Source organism: Acanthaster planci, linkage group LG21 (genome assembly GCF_054643075.1).
Source record: "Acanthaster planci isolate LZ-2023a linkage group LG21, COTS_SCS, whole genome shotgun sequence".
Taxonomy (NCBI): domain Eukaryota; kingdom Metazoa; phylum Echinodermata; class Asteroidea; order Valvatida; family Acanthasteridae; genus Acanthaster; species Acanthaster planci.
In genome coordinates this window covers 2952005-2966941 of record NC_141797.1, presented here as the reverse complement: position 1 = coordinate 2966941, position 14937 = coordinate 2952005, and the positions used below count along the sequence as shown (strand labels likewise).

The window sequence follows — 14937 nt, the reverse complement described above, 5'->3', positions numbered from 1 at the left end:
AATATATATCTGAGAATAACATCTCTCACTCGCCGTCTCTGCTGCGTTCGCGTCCGAGTCATATAATGTTTATAAAGTGGATCGTTATCAGCATTTTGCATGACATACTGAAGAACACGTCCTGCGTTATTTCCGTGTGACTGATATCCTACCAAGATGAGGTGACGCTCCTCTACAGTAACACGAACTGCAGCACCCGTATGTTGCACGATTCCGCACAAGGGAAGGTTTCAAGCATATGTACATCAAATAAGTACGCTCTGATAGTTTATCTCAGTAAAGGCAAGTATCAGTGCGCATCGACAAGTATTTTGCATTTGAAAATACTGAACAAAGAGAACGGTCGCCTCTAAATAACAATGAACATCGACGGTTCACGAATTAAAAGGAATGGCGAGGAGAACGGTTGCATTTAATTAATTAAAACCCTGGGACGCGGTATGATTTTTTACACGGTCTCAGGATCGGCCTCGCCAGGCGAGTCTTTATCATTTCTCGGGGTGGCAGAGCCCTGAGTCCGTCCTAAAGGTATATAAATGCTTCAATGGTTATCCCCTAGCCTCTACAGCTCTTAAACACCACCAAAAGTACATCACAGTACCGTGGGGCCGTTTTCCGAGGCTATACCGATTGGGGGAGGGGGCTCGCCACGCGCCAGCCAAGTCACAACACCACCACAACACCCCCAACCAAAATAACACTTCAAAGTCAGTCGACAGAGACTTCTGATAAGTTCCAGACAGCTGTCACTGATAAGAAACACTCCACTCTCTGCGCCAGGCACTGTTTTGTAAATAATCCATTAGGTTGTACACAAGGGGCCACTTAGCACACACAATTGGCTGGAGGCCGCCTGGGTTTTAAATTTTTTTCCTGGCTATGGGAGGCTTTGGCTGTAAAGTGACCAAACCAGGTTTTTCAGCATGTACAGGGGTAGCATATGATAAATAGTTGTTGCATTTGGACGAAAAAAAAATGTTAAATAGCTCCAATGGACTCTGGACAATGGACAGTGCCGAAAGAGGCCATTCACTCTGCCCAGGGTTTTGAATATCAGTAAACATCGACGGTTCACAAACAAAGGGAAGACGAGGAGAACGGTCGTATCTAAATATCAATTGACATCGACGGTTTTAAAGTCTTTTGCATTCAAAAATATTGAACCATGAAAAGGAATTCACAACTTGAAAAAAGGGAAACAGACGATGCAATTGGCAAATTTTAAAACCTTTGAAAATGAGCCTCTCATTTTATTCTGCCAAATTTGAGGGATTTTTAAATGGCCTGAAATTAAACCAATAAAGTAAAATAGTGTTTCTTTGCATGTATAAATAGTTGGTGGTATGGTTACAACGGGTAGGAATGTATCATGATCAATGCCCTAGCGGTTTTTAGAGGGGGGTATGTTGCATTTTAGGGACAAAGGTTGACTAATATAACAGGAGGAAACATTTCCTGAGGCCCAAAAAACATGGAGGACAAGTCACTAATATGTGCTCCCTTCCCAATACATTTATTTATGAAGATTCATTATTTTGTTGGTATTTTCTCGAAAGCGGTTTCGTCACTGAGAATACAAGCAACATTAACACAAACACCAGCACGTCTAACTTCTGGTTATAAAGTCATAATAATTTACATAGAGAAGCTCAGAGTATTTCAGATTATCATCTTTATTTAACGGATTTCCTGAGGCAAAGTAATATGTCTTTTTGCCAAGAAGGCACAGAGTTCAGATAAATTACGCATCATCCAACGGGACGTCGGTACACATCCTTCACAGTTCAATATGATTTGAAGTATGCCATGACATGTTCAAAGTAAATTATACACCTGACGTGTTCCTCGTTAAATATGCGCATATGGCAACGCGTTCATCCTTAATGGGAACCTGCTGTACTTGCTCTGCTCAGAATTTCCTCCTAATGAGATAGCGATTATCACCAAGAAGATACGTTTCATGTGGAAACGGTAGATGCATCCCTGGCCCTATGTCAGGTGTGAACATGAACTGGCTGGCATCATTCAAATGACCAAGAATGCCACTCTGCACGAACCGTATTCCTTTCTCTGTGTCAATCACAACCTGTAGTTATTAAAACAAAGAAAATAAAGTAGAATATTGTTATAAGGCAAGAGATTTCATTCATGCTGGATAATGTATTGAAGGGGAATAAGGTGGGTAAATGCAACGCTGCAAAACCTGCATACCTTTAACGATGACAAAGAATCTAAGCTGCGATTTGTTAGGTGTTCAGGGAGGGTGTTCAGGTCTTCAGAATCAAATTCATTTTTTACCCGAGAAGGTGATTCAACAAACAACTGCAAATTACCTAGGATTTTTTTACCTGGATGCTCATACAGTGAAAACGAGAATATCCACTATAAAATTATTGTTGTGGCGCTGTTAATGGTCTCTGAATTTCGTGAAGAGTACCGTCGATTGCATCGACTGCTTCTGGAAAACTTTGCCACCGACCTCTAAATGACAGCCATTCCTCCAGCGTTACCCGGGCGATTTCTGAATTTAAAATGTACCAAAGTAAAGTTACAATAACGTTAATGTCTCTTGAAATTGCTGCCGTTGAAAGGTTGAAAAGATGTTAGGACGCCATAGGTCGGATATTGTCTTATCCAAATCAGAGTCATCAGGATTCTGTTACGTGATGAAAGGCACTGTTTATATCTCGGGCCTTGATTTGTGATAAATGGTTGAAGGTGTGTTGTGAGTTCCATAAGAGAGCTGGGTGTTTTGCCACTCACTCTGAAAAACCTTGCCGGATTTCTTTTCAGCTCGGAGAACACTTCTCTTTGTTGGGTATTGGCGTGCCCAGCAAAATCAGGGAAAAGAAGATTTTAGAGCCTGGGAACTGGCAAAGGATAAAATTGCAGCTGCACAGAAATACCTGGAACAAATCACCAAGCTTAATTAATGCGAATGCTAAAATGGGATTCATTACTGAAGGCCTACACTGAAAATCTACACCACTGTGAGCTGCAATATTCAACATCGATTGTTCAAGTCGCATGCTTTTGCCTTTCTCTTTTAAATATCCCGCGTCCTACGAACGATGACTTCAGTGACGCCCCTCTTAGCTCCTTCTACATTACTGTATGCTTCATTCCCTAATACTGAAGTTGCACGGAACACTCTGGACCGTTAGTCTAGGCTGCGACCTGAAAATGCTCAAGACTGGGTTGCACTACTATGAGGCTAAAATGTTATGCACTCTTGCGTAATTTCATCCTGGGATCAGGACTTTCTCAGTTCTAAAGAAATTCATTAAGTATTCAACATTCCAATTCGTGAATATTTACACCTGGTCAGTCGTAACGCATATACATGATTGGACACGTTCTGAATGGGAGGTCTCTGTCTTTCCTGAATTCTGCTTGGATAGTGATCGTCAACGATATAACACATAGTAACGGTATAAAACGAAATAACACTAATAGGACAAAGGTGCTTCATAATGCAGTAAGGAGACAGGAGGGGTAGGAGGTTACGTGAGCTCAAATACTCAAGTTGCATACTTAAGTATTACAAACTTAAACAAATACCAACAAGCGTTATTTATGTATAAGTTTAAACATAATTTGATGTCCGTAACAGATCCAAACATGTTTGTATTTAACTTCAGCTTGCATAAATATAACACTCGTTCGTCAACCAACCTTCATTTTCAGATACTGCAACACAGAACTTCTGCCTATAAATTTAACATTAAATACTCTGCTCCCAATTTTTGGAATACTCGACCCTCCTCAATAAGATTTTCAAGATCATATACCATCTTTAAGCGGCAACGTAAGATCTTTCTCATGTAAAGCAATATATTTTTCATTGTCAGAATTGCTAGTTCTTATTATATTTGCAGCCATGAAAATTAACTTAACGTTTTCATAGTCCATCTTCAATAATTACTCTATAAATGCTTAGAGCTGCAATTATTTGTTGTTTCTTATAGTAATATGTATGTATGTTTTGTTTAAGGGCATGCGTAACACAAGCTTTACTTTTAAGGTGTTGCCACCTCTACTGGCATATATATATGTCTTTTTGACTTGTCTTATTATTTCTGCTGGGGAGGAAATGATGTGTGTGTGAGAGGGTCCCGTTTTCTGGTACACTGTAACTAATGGGAATTCCTAGTCGGTTCTCTCGTGGCCCATCTCTATTTAACCCTGGTGTGAGCCTAGGTCCAAGATTCATCAATCCTCAAATCCCTACAGGAATAACTACCCCCCAGCGTCTCACATTTGCAGCGAACATCGAACGTTTTGTTGCTGCTCAATGCTTATATTTGCAAAAAGAGGTCTATGCGTTTATATATCTGTAATTTAAACAACAAATTACACAGAGCGCCAGCCATCATGCAAATGCTTCCACCCCCCCCTCGTGTTAATTCCTTTGCAATTTATTGAAGTCATTTTGGAAACATAACGGAGAATAGGAATGGAAGAATAAAAGAAGAAAAAAATACTTTACTATAAGTTTAAAACGTTTCCGTTTTTAAGCCGTTGGTTCCCTTTGGCTGATACTTCCTAAAAATATTTTTGTGTCAATACAATATAGACAGACTTTAGGAAACTTTACTGTACCTCTACTCACAGCCACACCAACAAATATATTGTATTGATTCGTTTTGAAATCACCAGTTTAGACTATATTGTACAAGCAACAGGATCATTATAATCGAACTTCCCAGATAAGCAGCTGGCTACAGAACAATCAGGCTGCTCCGTAAAAAATCCACACCTGCTCAAATAAGCCGACTAACATCTTAATTGAACACGCAAATTTTGAATAATGGTAGATGTTATCAAAAATGAAAAATCCACATAAATCATCCTGTTCTTTGGCATTTAAAAATATGATGCTAATGGTGACAACTGGGTATGAATACTGTTGAGCTGTCTTATTTCCCTTGCAATATGATAAAAATTTTTAAAACTATTACAAATTTGATACAAACAAGGAAAGTCAAAAAGCGGGAAGACGCAGTCTGACATTTTGCAGCTCCTTGTTCTGCCGTTCATTCTTTTTAAAGTAGACTCTGGATACCCAGCTTTTGTTGTCAGGCGGGGGTAAATTCAACAGTGAATGCAGCTTGGGGCTTAAAATCAGCAGGATATTGGGGCAGAAAAGAAAGTCAAAGCCTTACTCAAGGAGCCAAAACCCTGGCTTTTATTTGCCGGTGTTGTGTTTTGATGGCTTTGTTGCTAACATACATAACAAAATACCGATTTCTTCTAATCACCTGTGAAGTATCATTTGCCAAAAAAAAAAAAAAAAAAAAAAAAATGATGCAGATATACCATAACTATATCAATACGCGTCAAGAAGGTTGGGATTTCTTATTTTCTCTTTTTCATTGCCGTTTTAAGAGGGGCTGTTACGGCAAGTTTCACTGTCACCGAATATGTGTGGTAAATATTTTCAGTGTTGAACTGGATTCTCACCTTTTATGTTGACCCCCTTGTTTCTAGCACGTGTTCTGTTGAGCTTTTTATATGTATGTAATAACGTATATTTTTGTTTGTCTCACAGAGCCATATCTCTGTCTTTTTAATTTCGATACTCTTTTTATTTCTGATTTTCTAAAATTTATTCTCCAATTCCACTGCTTTTTTAGATGCAACTCCGTTTTGCTACCATCCTTTCAATCACCATCCTCTTGGATCACTCTACCAAGCTACAAGCTACCATTACCGGGACGGCTCCCGCAGGCAGTGAGGGTCCTGGGTCTCAGGTGTGTCCTATGTGCTGCCAGGGGCCTGCTGGAACACCCGGAATTCCGGGCCTACCAGGAAGTCAAGGTCAGTATGGACCGGCAGGGGCAAAGGGCATTGCTGGGGTCAAGGGTCAGAAGGGTGAGAGTGGTCCAATTGGTGCTGTTGGGAACCCTGGCCCCAAAGGGGACAACGGAATTGGCTTGCCTGGTAAGGTAGGTCCAAGGGGTCCACCTGGCGTAGTTGGAGCCATTGGGAAATTGGGGCTCAAGGGTCAAAAGGGTGAGCCAGCAGAGACTCTAGTTGATTCAGCTCACCGAGTAGCGTTCACTGTGACGCGGACAAGCTTCTCGGATATCTTTACGAGTGACAACACCCGTTTGCCCTTCGAGCAGGCCAAGACGCTTCTACCGGGTACCAACTTCGATCTTTCCACCGGAACATTCACATGTAATTTTCCTGGTACCTACGTGTTCACGTTCTCTGTATGCAAATTTTCCTCGGGCAGTCTCAACGTTCATCTTAGGAAGAACGATGACTGGGTTGTCTCTAGCCGTAGCAGTGATCAAAATAACTTAGAACAGGTGTCTGGAAGCGCAGTGCTGGTTCTGCAGGGAGGAGACTCAGTGTATCTGACCATGTATGGTAGGGCAGTCAGTTTTTCAACTATTCCCTACACCTCGTTCAGTGGCTTTCTAATTTACCCCCAATAAACAAGAGTATAGACTAACAATACACAACTTGCATGTTGTGTGTTAGTGTGGAAATGTTTGGAAATTGCAATCTTTGCAGATTTTGGAAACGTCTTTCTTTCGCTACAAAATTTATTAGCTTAGGCATTTTTTATTGAATACAATAACTTTAATACTTTGGGTCTGATTTTTCATTTGTCCCTGTCGCAATCTGTTTGAAATTTGTGCGTTGTTTTGCTTAGTTAAAACAAACAAAATAAGATATTTGAATAAACAGTTAATCAATCAATCAATCAATCAAGGAAAACCAATACATAAATGATGCTGCAACCACGAATGAGCCTCAAACAAGAGTAGTTCTGAGCTAATTCATGTCAGTAAGAAGTTGTTTGTTTAGCGTGTGTAATAAAAATTGTAATTGTACACCGTTTCGTCATTTTTTCCTTATTTAAATGCATTGCTGTCATAAAGGCAAAGGAAACAGAAAACCCAAATTGTTGGCAAATGGTTTTATTTTGAAGAGAAAAATTGAGCTACCCTATGTCTGTTTAAAGGAATCAAAATGACACTATGTTGTGTACACTGAATCCTTTACCATTTCTTAGCGACGTTTACATTGATCAGCACTAATAGGCAGCCGGATTGTTTTTGAGGAACCTTTGGGATTAATGAAACAATAAATGCAAAGTTGCGCTATTGTCAGCGAAAAATTGAGGTTCATTGGAATAAATGCATTGTCCTTTCTCCCCTGTTCACTTCAACTTCAAATCGCTACCCATCCACCTAGGACACAACTCCAGTCAAATCAAAGACTTCCATTGGCATTGCACTTCCCATTGAGCTACATCACGATTGATTTTTACATTGATGTGTAAAATATGAGGCACTTTTGTCTCGGCTATGAAAGGCAAGAGGTATTTAAATCATATACCAACCCTAACTACATCCCACCAAAGACACTAAGCGCCCTTTTTACAATCATCCCCCAAGAATTACCTGATTCGAATTATTTTAACGACCTTGTGGTCAGATTCAAAAGAACAATGGCATTTTTTGATAAAAATACTTCGATATACTGACATTACATTTTCTCCTCTCTTGCAAGTTTACATATTATGTGGTATTACCGATGAACTGTAGATTAACCGTAGGAAGAATGTAACGAAACGGGACAAGGACGTTAATTAGCCTCCTGATTTATGAAAATGCTGAAAGTTTTAATTTCTAATTGGATCTTTTAAAATAAATGTATGTTTTTCGCGCTTGATATTAATGTACCGCTTGTGTACTTCAACTTGTAACCGATCATTTAAGATTGATTGTTTAAAAATTGATTGCCTATATTATAACAATAAATTGCATTCCAAAGACGTAATAAGACTTGGGGGGGTTCTCTTCACAAGTCAGAATTTATACTGCTGGAAGACATACTTTAGAGCTCCATGCATAGGGTGAAAAATGTGGTTTTGAACATTGCAAATTTTATTCCACAAAGTGCCAGTTAGTTGTTTGTGTCTTAAAAACCGAGCCAATAATGCCCTCTATCTTTTATATGGTGATTTTACTAATTCATTGAGGAAATTTATCACCAAGATACTTCAAGTATGTGGACAAATTTAGTAAAATCTTTATAATTCTTGTATGATGCGATTGAATGCTTACATCCATAATAGCTTTTCCAAAAAGTAGCTCGTAAAAGATCTTCCTTTTTTAAAAGGGGCAATAATTAAAAGCTTTTTAAATAAGAAAGTATAGTTAAATGCTACTTTGAGTAACAGGAATGTCTCACGAATGTCTTTATAATAAATTATATTGCACCAAGTCGTGTAATAAACGATAAGACTTAGATCTTTGAAGTACTGCACAGGAAAAGCTGCCTAAATGGGCCTTTTGTTCAATCTTTAGTACTAATTTGATTTTGTGTATCATTTTCCCAAACTCTAACAAAACCATTCGTTTACATGGAAATGATGTATAGCATGTGGTATGAGTGGAATTCACCTCTATTTAACCCATATGTGATAACTGAAAGCTTACAAAACTCATGTGAGACAGAAGTGTTTTGTTGTGTTTGGTTTTTCCTTGCACAAGCAAGGTCCTTGGTATGCCTATGCCTATTTATCATGACACACAGGGATGGCTGTAGGTGTGAAAGGGACGAACCAGTCATAGTCCTAGGCAAGGCCGAGTTGAGAGAAACAAGATGGAAGAGAATAGTTCTGCATATTAAACTGTTGCAACTCATTAAAGAGCTCTTTTGATTTGCTCAGAAACATCCAGAATGTGAACAATACCCAAGTAGGTTAGCACAAGCGTTTTGCACTATTCAAGCGCCTTGTATCTTCCTTCCAGCAGTATTTCAGTTACTAAGACTGTCCCATATAATGCACGATATTGCACGAGGGAGACCCACTCTCTTTTGTGTTTTATTTTGTGTTGATGGAATCGTTGCAATTCCTTTTAGATTTTGGAGGGGTGCAGTTGGCACAATAGCCTCAGGGTATACAGCTTGTTCATCACATTGTATATTGTGCGGGGTTTGAGACAGTCCGTGATAACGTGTACGCCCCGTGAGTGAACATTGGAAAGCTTGGTCAACGGTCATGGTTCTTGCCAGGAACCACGTCGAATAACAACGGACGACGGTGATCAGTCTGCTTAATATGCTGACACAGGGAAAGGGGGTACATTCAGCTGCGGTTGTAGTGACCTCCAACGTTGATTGCCTTACCCCGTCTACAGTGCCAACAGTCCACAAAGTAGTGCTAGTTGCCATAAAAAAGTCTTTGCTAGGTAACAACTGCTCTCACTTGACAATGAAGGAAGGCCATAGTGGAGTCTATGAAGAAAACTAGTAACATTTTTGAATCCACTGCTCGAAGGTCGTGAAATGTCTCTCCTCCTTTATTTTAATCAAATTGAGTTCAGATGCAGGTCAACCCTTTAGGACTCCTCTACACATCGTGTGATCTTTAAACTACCCCTACCTTCAATAAGAAAAACCAGCCAATGGAAGGTGACGGCGATTTTGGTTTTTTCTTTTTTTGGGGGGGGTTAACAAATAAAAACAGTTTATTAAAGGAAGGATCTATTGGATAGAATTCTGAAATTGAACTGTAATTTCGGAATTAGTCTCAATGAAAAAAATAAATTAAATACGAAGAATTATCTGAGTTGTTCGAAACATTTTACTGTTTTTTCATCATTTTCTGTTTTAAAATACAAATTAACACCCGACTTGCTTGAACGATTCCACCGAAGACAGAAATTCTAAAATAAGCCTTGGTATTAAATGACACCAAAGACATGTTCTATGACCCTCGGTGAAGCGGCAACGGCCGTGTGGTCGGAAGTTTTATACAACGTATTATATAACCGGAACTGGGGCTGCGGAACGCGCGCTCAATTTAGCTCGATTGCAACTGATTCATTTTTGACCTAGCTTCGCTGAGTCAGTCGATGGCCTTCCTCCCTCCCCGGTGCGGCCACCTTTGCACTTGGCTTAGGATTGAGGCTGAGTAGCTGTGAGTGATGGAGAACATTTGTCGGGCTGCTTTATTCGGCAACTTGGATGACCCAGCCCCTCGAGGAGTGGTGGAATTGCTCATCTTGAGTGGATAAGTCCGGCACAAACGGACAAGCGATCTATCGCTTGGGGTGCTGATTCACGCCGACATTCGTGCTTTGTGGTTTAGATCAGAGCCATTCTCTCCTCCAGGGGCTCTTGTATTGTTCTTGTTGATCCAGTTGCGGCTAAATACATGTACAGCAGTTGTCATTATTTATTCAATCGTGTTGCTAGCATTACAGAAAGATGGTATCTTGCTAAAGCAAATTGAGAATAATTACATTACATAGTGTGACGGCACATAACTGGTTTTGGTGTCTATTTGTCATTGCATTTGTAAGCATGTGAACTATACATAGCATGACATTTGTTGGACCATGCTTGTCAGACTGACTCAAGCGAATAAATGCTCGCTAGTTGTAAACAACTACTTTCTCTCGGCTACGGCTCTTTTCACAATGCAGCCTTGCAGGGCACTTAAAAGACACAACTTACAGCTCTGAACTCGCAAGACATTAATGGCAATTGTCTGTCTAAGTCGAGGCAAATACCCACAGTTTTACTGTAACGCATGCACTGGGAAGTATAGAATCTTGTTATTTTCCAAGTGATTTTTTTCCTGAGTTTACCTTCCTAGCTCTAAGTAAGGGAAATTGATGAGCCAAAAAAAAAAAAAAAAAAAAAAAAAAGCAATCAGCCAGTGCTTACGTCTGCATACCCCCCTTGGCAGTCCCTTTTCTGGCGCCCGGGCGTGATGACGGCACGGAAGAGGCTGGAAAAAAGGTGCATTGAGGCCTATGCAAGCAAAATACCTGATCTATTCTGTCTCTTAAACTAGTCCTTGCAAAAGGTCTGTGCAATATTTATCCATTAAACTGTCCAAACGTGGGCTAATGAGAGCCACCATTACCCCCCCAAGCGACTACAGTCTGTCTTTTGCCCTCCCTCAGTTGCAGTTGATTCCGGAATCGATAGTGCACAAGCTGGAGGAAAATTAGAGCCTCAAAAAAGGTACATCTCGAGGAAAACGTCACTGGGAGCCCAACCCTTGCCCGTTTACCAGGGGAGCCCAACCCTTGCCCGTTTATCAGGGCGTTCAAAACCGGCCAGTGTCATCCTACGGTTATGTTTAAAGTTTTGTTTTGAAAAAACGGGACAATTTACGGGAGAATCAAGTGTAGTACCACCCAAATTATGACAAGGACCCCAGTCCATATTTGTGACTATCATTACTGCACACTGCTATAAAATGTAGTTTGAACACAGCGCATTCAAGTATCAGGTTAAGTAGGAACAATAGGCCCAGGAGAAAACCCGATTTTTTATACAATAGCACCGGTGTATCGTAGAAGCTGGTTGTACAACCTTAATAGGTTAAATAGGTACCACAACGGTGGTAAAAAATGGGAATACAGCTTCATACACTTACATAGTTTCTTAGTAATTAAGTTATATATTTGAAATGGAAATGTGACTTCTCAATAAAAATTAATAGTGCAATAAAAACATGGAACAATTCAGCGGGTTTTTCAAAAACTTTTCACTCACTTTACATTTAAGTTAACGTTTTATGATGGAGTACACGTAGGCGAGATGTGCAAATGCTTATAATAGAGAACCGCTTTTGGTTTAACCCCTGCCAGTAGACACACTTTAGAGCTGTATCTGTTAGGGTGCAAAGTGCGGCTGGAAACAGTGACATGTCCAGGACAGGTTGAATCAAACAACCAATTACCGACCAATTACGTTTAATTACGATCAAAGATGCTGTTGGTTTGCAGTATTTATCCGTGTCTTTGACGAAGCACTGTACGCGAAGGGCAGCTGAAATCAAATGAAAACACCCTGGAAAGTTCAGCAGTATTGTAATGAGAATGGGTGCATGTCATTCTATCTGCAACTTCCTTGGAATAATTGGTGAGAGATTCAAAGATGCAGGCCTACGTGATGTTGTGTTTGAGGTTGGTAGTTGCTGAGGGATCCATTGACAGTGTCTTAGACGGCCACAAATACAATCGATGTATTCAAATGCACAAATAGGTGTATAAAGCTCTTCTCAGGTTGATTTGGAAGGGATTTCAAGAATTCAATCTTGAAGGGCCAGCACTGTTGGGAGACACAAGGATAATGTTGGAGAAAATTTAGATGAGCCTTTGCACAATCTCTCGTTTGATCATTTGCTTCAACACCTCTGTGTATATCTTGACCACTTAACGTCTAATGCTGGTAAACTTGCACAGTTCTGGATGTCGTATGTTGACATGATACAACTATTTCTCAACCTTGTCAGAGTATCTCGAGAGGGTGACTAGACTCGCCATCTGTCCTCTGTCCGTGCATTACTCTCACGGTACTTTGCACCATGGGAGTAAAAAGTACAGCCAATATTTGTCTGTGTACTATACTGACATGTCTAGACTGCCAGAAGGTAATCCAGAAGTTCACACTCAGCTTGTAAATGGGGCATTATCTGTGCAGATAGCAGACAAGAACCCCTTTGGTAATGTTCCTGTTGATCAGGATTGAGAAAACTGCGAATAAAGACACACAAACTGCAGGAAAGACAAAAGGTTCCAATCTCAAGCCAGCTACTGTGAGCAGGTATTACCTCACAGCTGAGTTTAGAGTAACATGCTTGAAACAACTGCGTTTGATAATAGATACACAGGCATCAAGGTTTGGTCATCACGACCAAGAGAAAAACACGCATCCGCCAAGATGAATCTGATGTACAATGCCTTACTAACCTGATGGAAACTGGGTGGAATAATCCATTTGACACCAACCCTTCAGACCTGATCAATATTACCACGGGCACAACTGCTTCATCTCAGGTATCAAAAGATCTACAACGAGCCAGTGAAGTTAGAGAAATTGCATACCAACAGTTCCACGCAGAACGCACTTTGAAGCAGTAACAAAACTTCCACGACTGGCTCAAGAAGCAGCAATTAAAAACATTCAGTTATTTGAAGAAACAGAACAAGTAACAGCCTAAGACAAGGAGACTTTCCTCAAGGCAGACCACAAGCTCTTTGGCCAAATGCTGCTAATTTCAACGGGTAGAGGTCTTTGGATGGAAAAAGCATTGGGAGCATCCACTGGCGCCAATACCATGGTCTTCAGCCAACTGTGATGGAACCCTGAAGAAGACTAACAGGGCAGCGTTGGCAAGGAATCTTGAGAAGAATGCAACATCAGCAGAATCAATACCTCGTCCATTAACTTGCATTATTGGTGACATGAGCCTGTTCAGCAATATTGATCACAAGATCAAACAGTGGAGACCTCTTCTGTCCTCTTCCAAAGGCAAGACAAATCTCATCAACTATCTTGTAAGAGACTGGCAAAAACTCCAATTAAGGGGAAAACTTGGCAATAAAACACTGTATGTCGCATGTGAAAGCAAATAATATAAGCTCACATCCGAAGTATCGACTGAAGTTGCAGACAGGAGGAAGCAGACACCTGCATGTTCTTAGGTGCTTAGCATGCTGCTGCAGAATCTGTTTCTTTGATCACGGTTGTAGAAGATACTGGTGTTCTTGTCATGGCCCTTGCTTTGGAAAGTACGGTCCAAAAATAAACCCAATGGGTTGCGAATGCTGAGTAGCTGGGTGCGTGAATACTCCACTCTTGAAACACATACATCTGTCAAAGGGTAGTCGCCAACAGAAACTGATAAATTGCAGTCCAAAATCTCGAAGTGCACCTAATTAAGATGTCCATGCAGATGGTCAAGTCGACGGGTGGATCATGACTGGGCACGGTGTCACATCCCCGGTTACCCCCAACCCCGTGCAAATAACCTTTGGCAGTTATTTGCACTCTCACGTACAATAAGACAGCAGATACGAGATCTTCTGTTTACAGAAACTTTTTAACAAATTTATTATTGTTAGTTTAAAAAGATATTTACATTTTTGTTGATCTGACACGATATGAAATACGCCCAGGACTTTTGGGGTTTTGAACGCTGTAGATGCGCAATTTAAATTGAACGTAGAATTTCTAAAGGATCCTTTCTGTCACTGCAGCGATGACTGGCTTACGTTTTGGCCTGGAACTCTCGTACAGCGGTCTTGAGTTGACTGCTAGTCCAATTCCCCCAGTAAAACCCTACGTAAATGAAATGCAAACCTTTTCTGAACACCCATCTAGGACAAATGTTCGACCACGTCGAAGGGTGTAATTATACAGGATATTATTATAGCAGTTGCAATCATTATCACAACTATTTACAAAATAGTGACCACTCCATATCTTAAAACAGCTAATCTTTAAAGAGATCAATGCAACCATAAACCCAAGTTCTCTAATACATCTTCGTTACTCCAGTAATCACTTATCTTAATGTAAATACATGTAACCGCAAAATTTACTCTATTTCAAAATAAACTTACAGGTTGGGTAGACACCTGGTTCTTGGGAAATCTTGCGTCTCAAGTAGTTTTATTTTTCTGCTTTGCGTATCGGTCGGAGTTTATCTTCACTGACACACTAGCTCAAATCATTAAGTTCTTTAGCCCAACTGGCTGGATTCTAGCAATTTCAGACTCAATTACAGCAAAATCATCGAGGCTGGCTGGACTCTCCAACGCCAGTCCCCTTTACAGTCCTACTTTTTTTTTAAACCCGGCCAAATTTCTACCTGGGATTCCCTCAATCCTTTTGTTGTGTGACCCTGGTGACCTCATAAGAAAGGACTCACTTAAGCAAGAGTCAAGGTATCCAATGGAGTTTGCCCGGTCTTCCCACGAAACTATCTAATTTAAATAAAAATACCAAATGGAAACACTGACCACTGGCAACGCACACTCATGTTATTTCATATGTTTGGCCCCCATGCGTAAATAAAATAAGAGTTATTTCTCTTGAACAAATTAATCTCACTTTGTGACCAACGGCAATGCAGAAATGACCATGCCTGTTCGAAAGTACACC

General features: G+C 40.3%; 1 protein-coding gene across 1 annotated transcript; it reads left to right on the top strand.

Annotated features, from left to right (window-relative positions):
• Window positions 1–5635: 5635 nt before the first annotated feature.
• On the top strand, window positions 5636–8482 carry LOC147795685 (uncharacterized). Its single transcript, XM_087131362.1, has one exon. It carries the CDS (start codon window positions 5637–5639, stop codon window positions 6444–6446), a length of 810 nt encoding a protein of 269 aa, XP_086987488.1. The 5' UTR covers window position 5636; the 3' UTR covers window positions 6447–8482.
• The last annotated feature ends 6455 nt before the right edge of the window (window positions 8483–14937 follow it).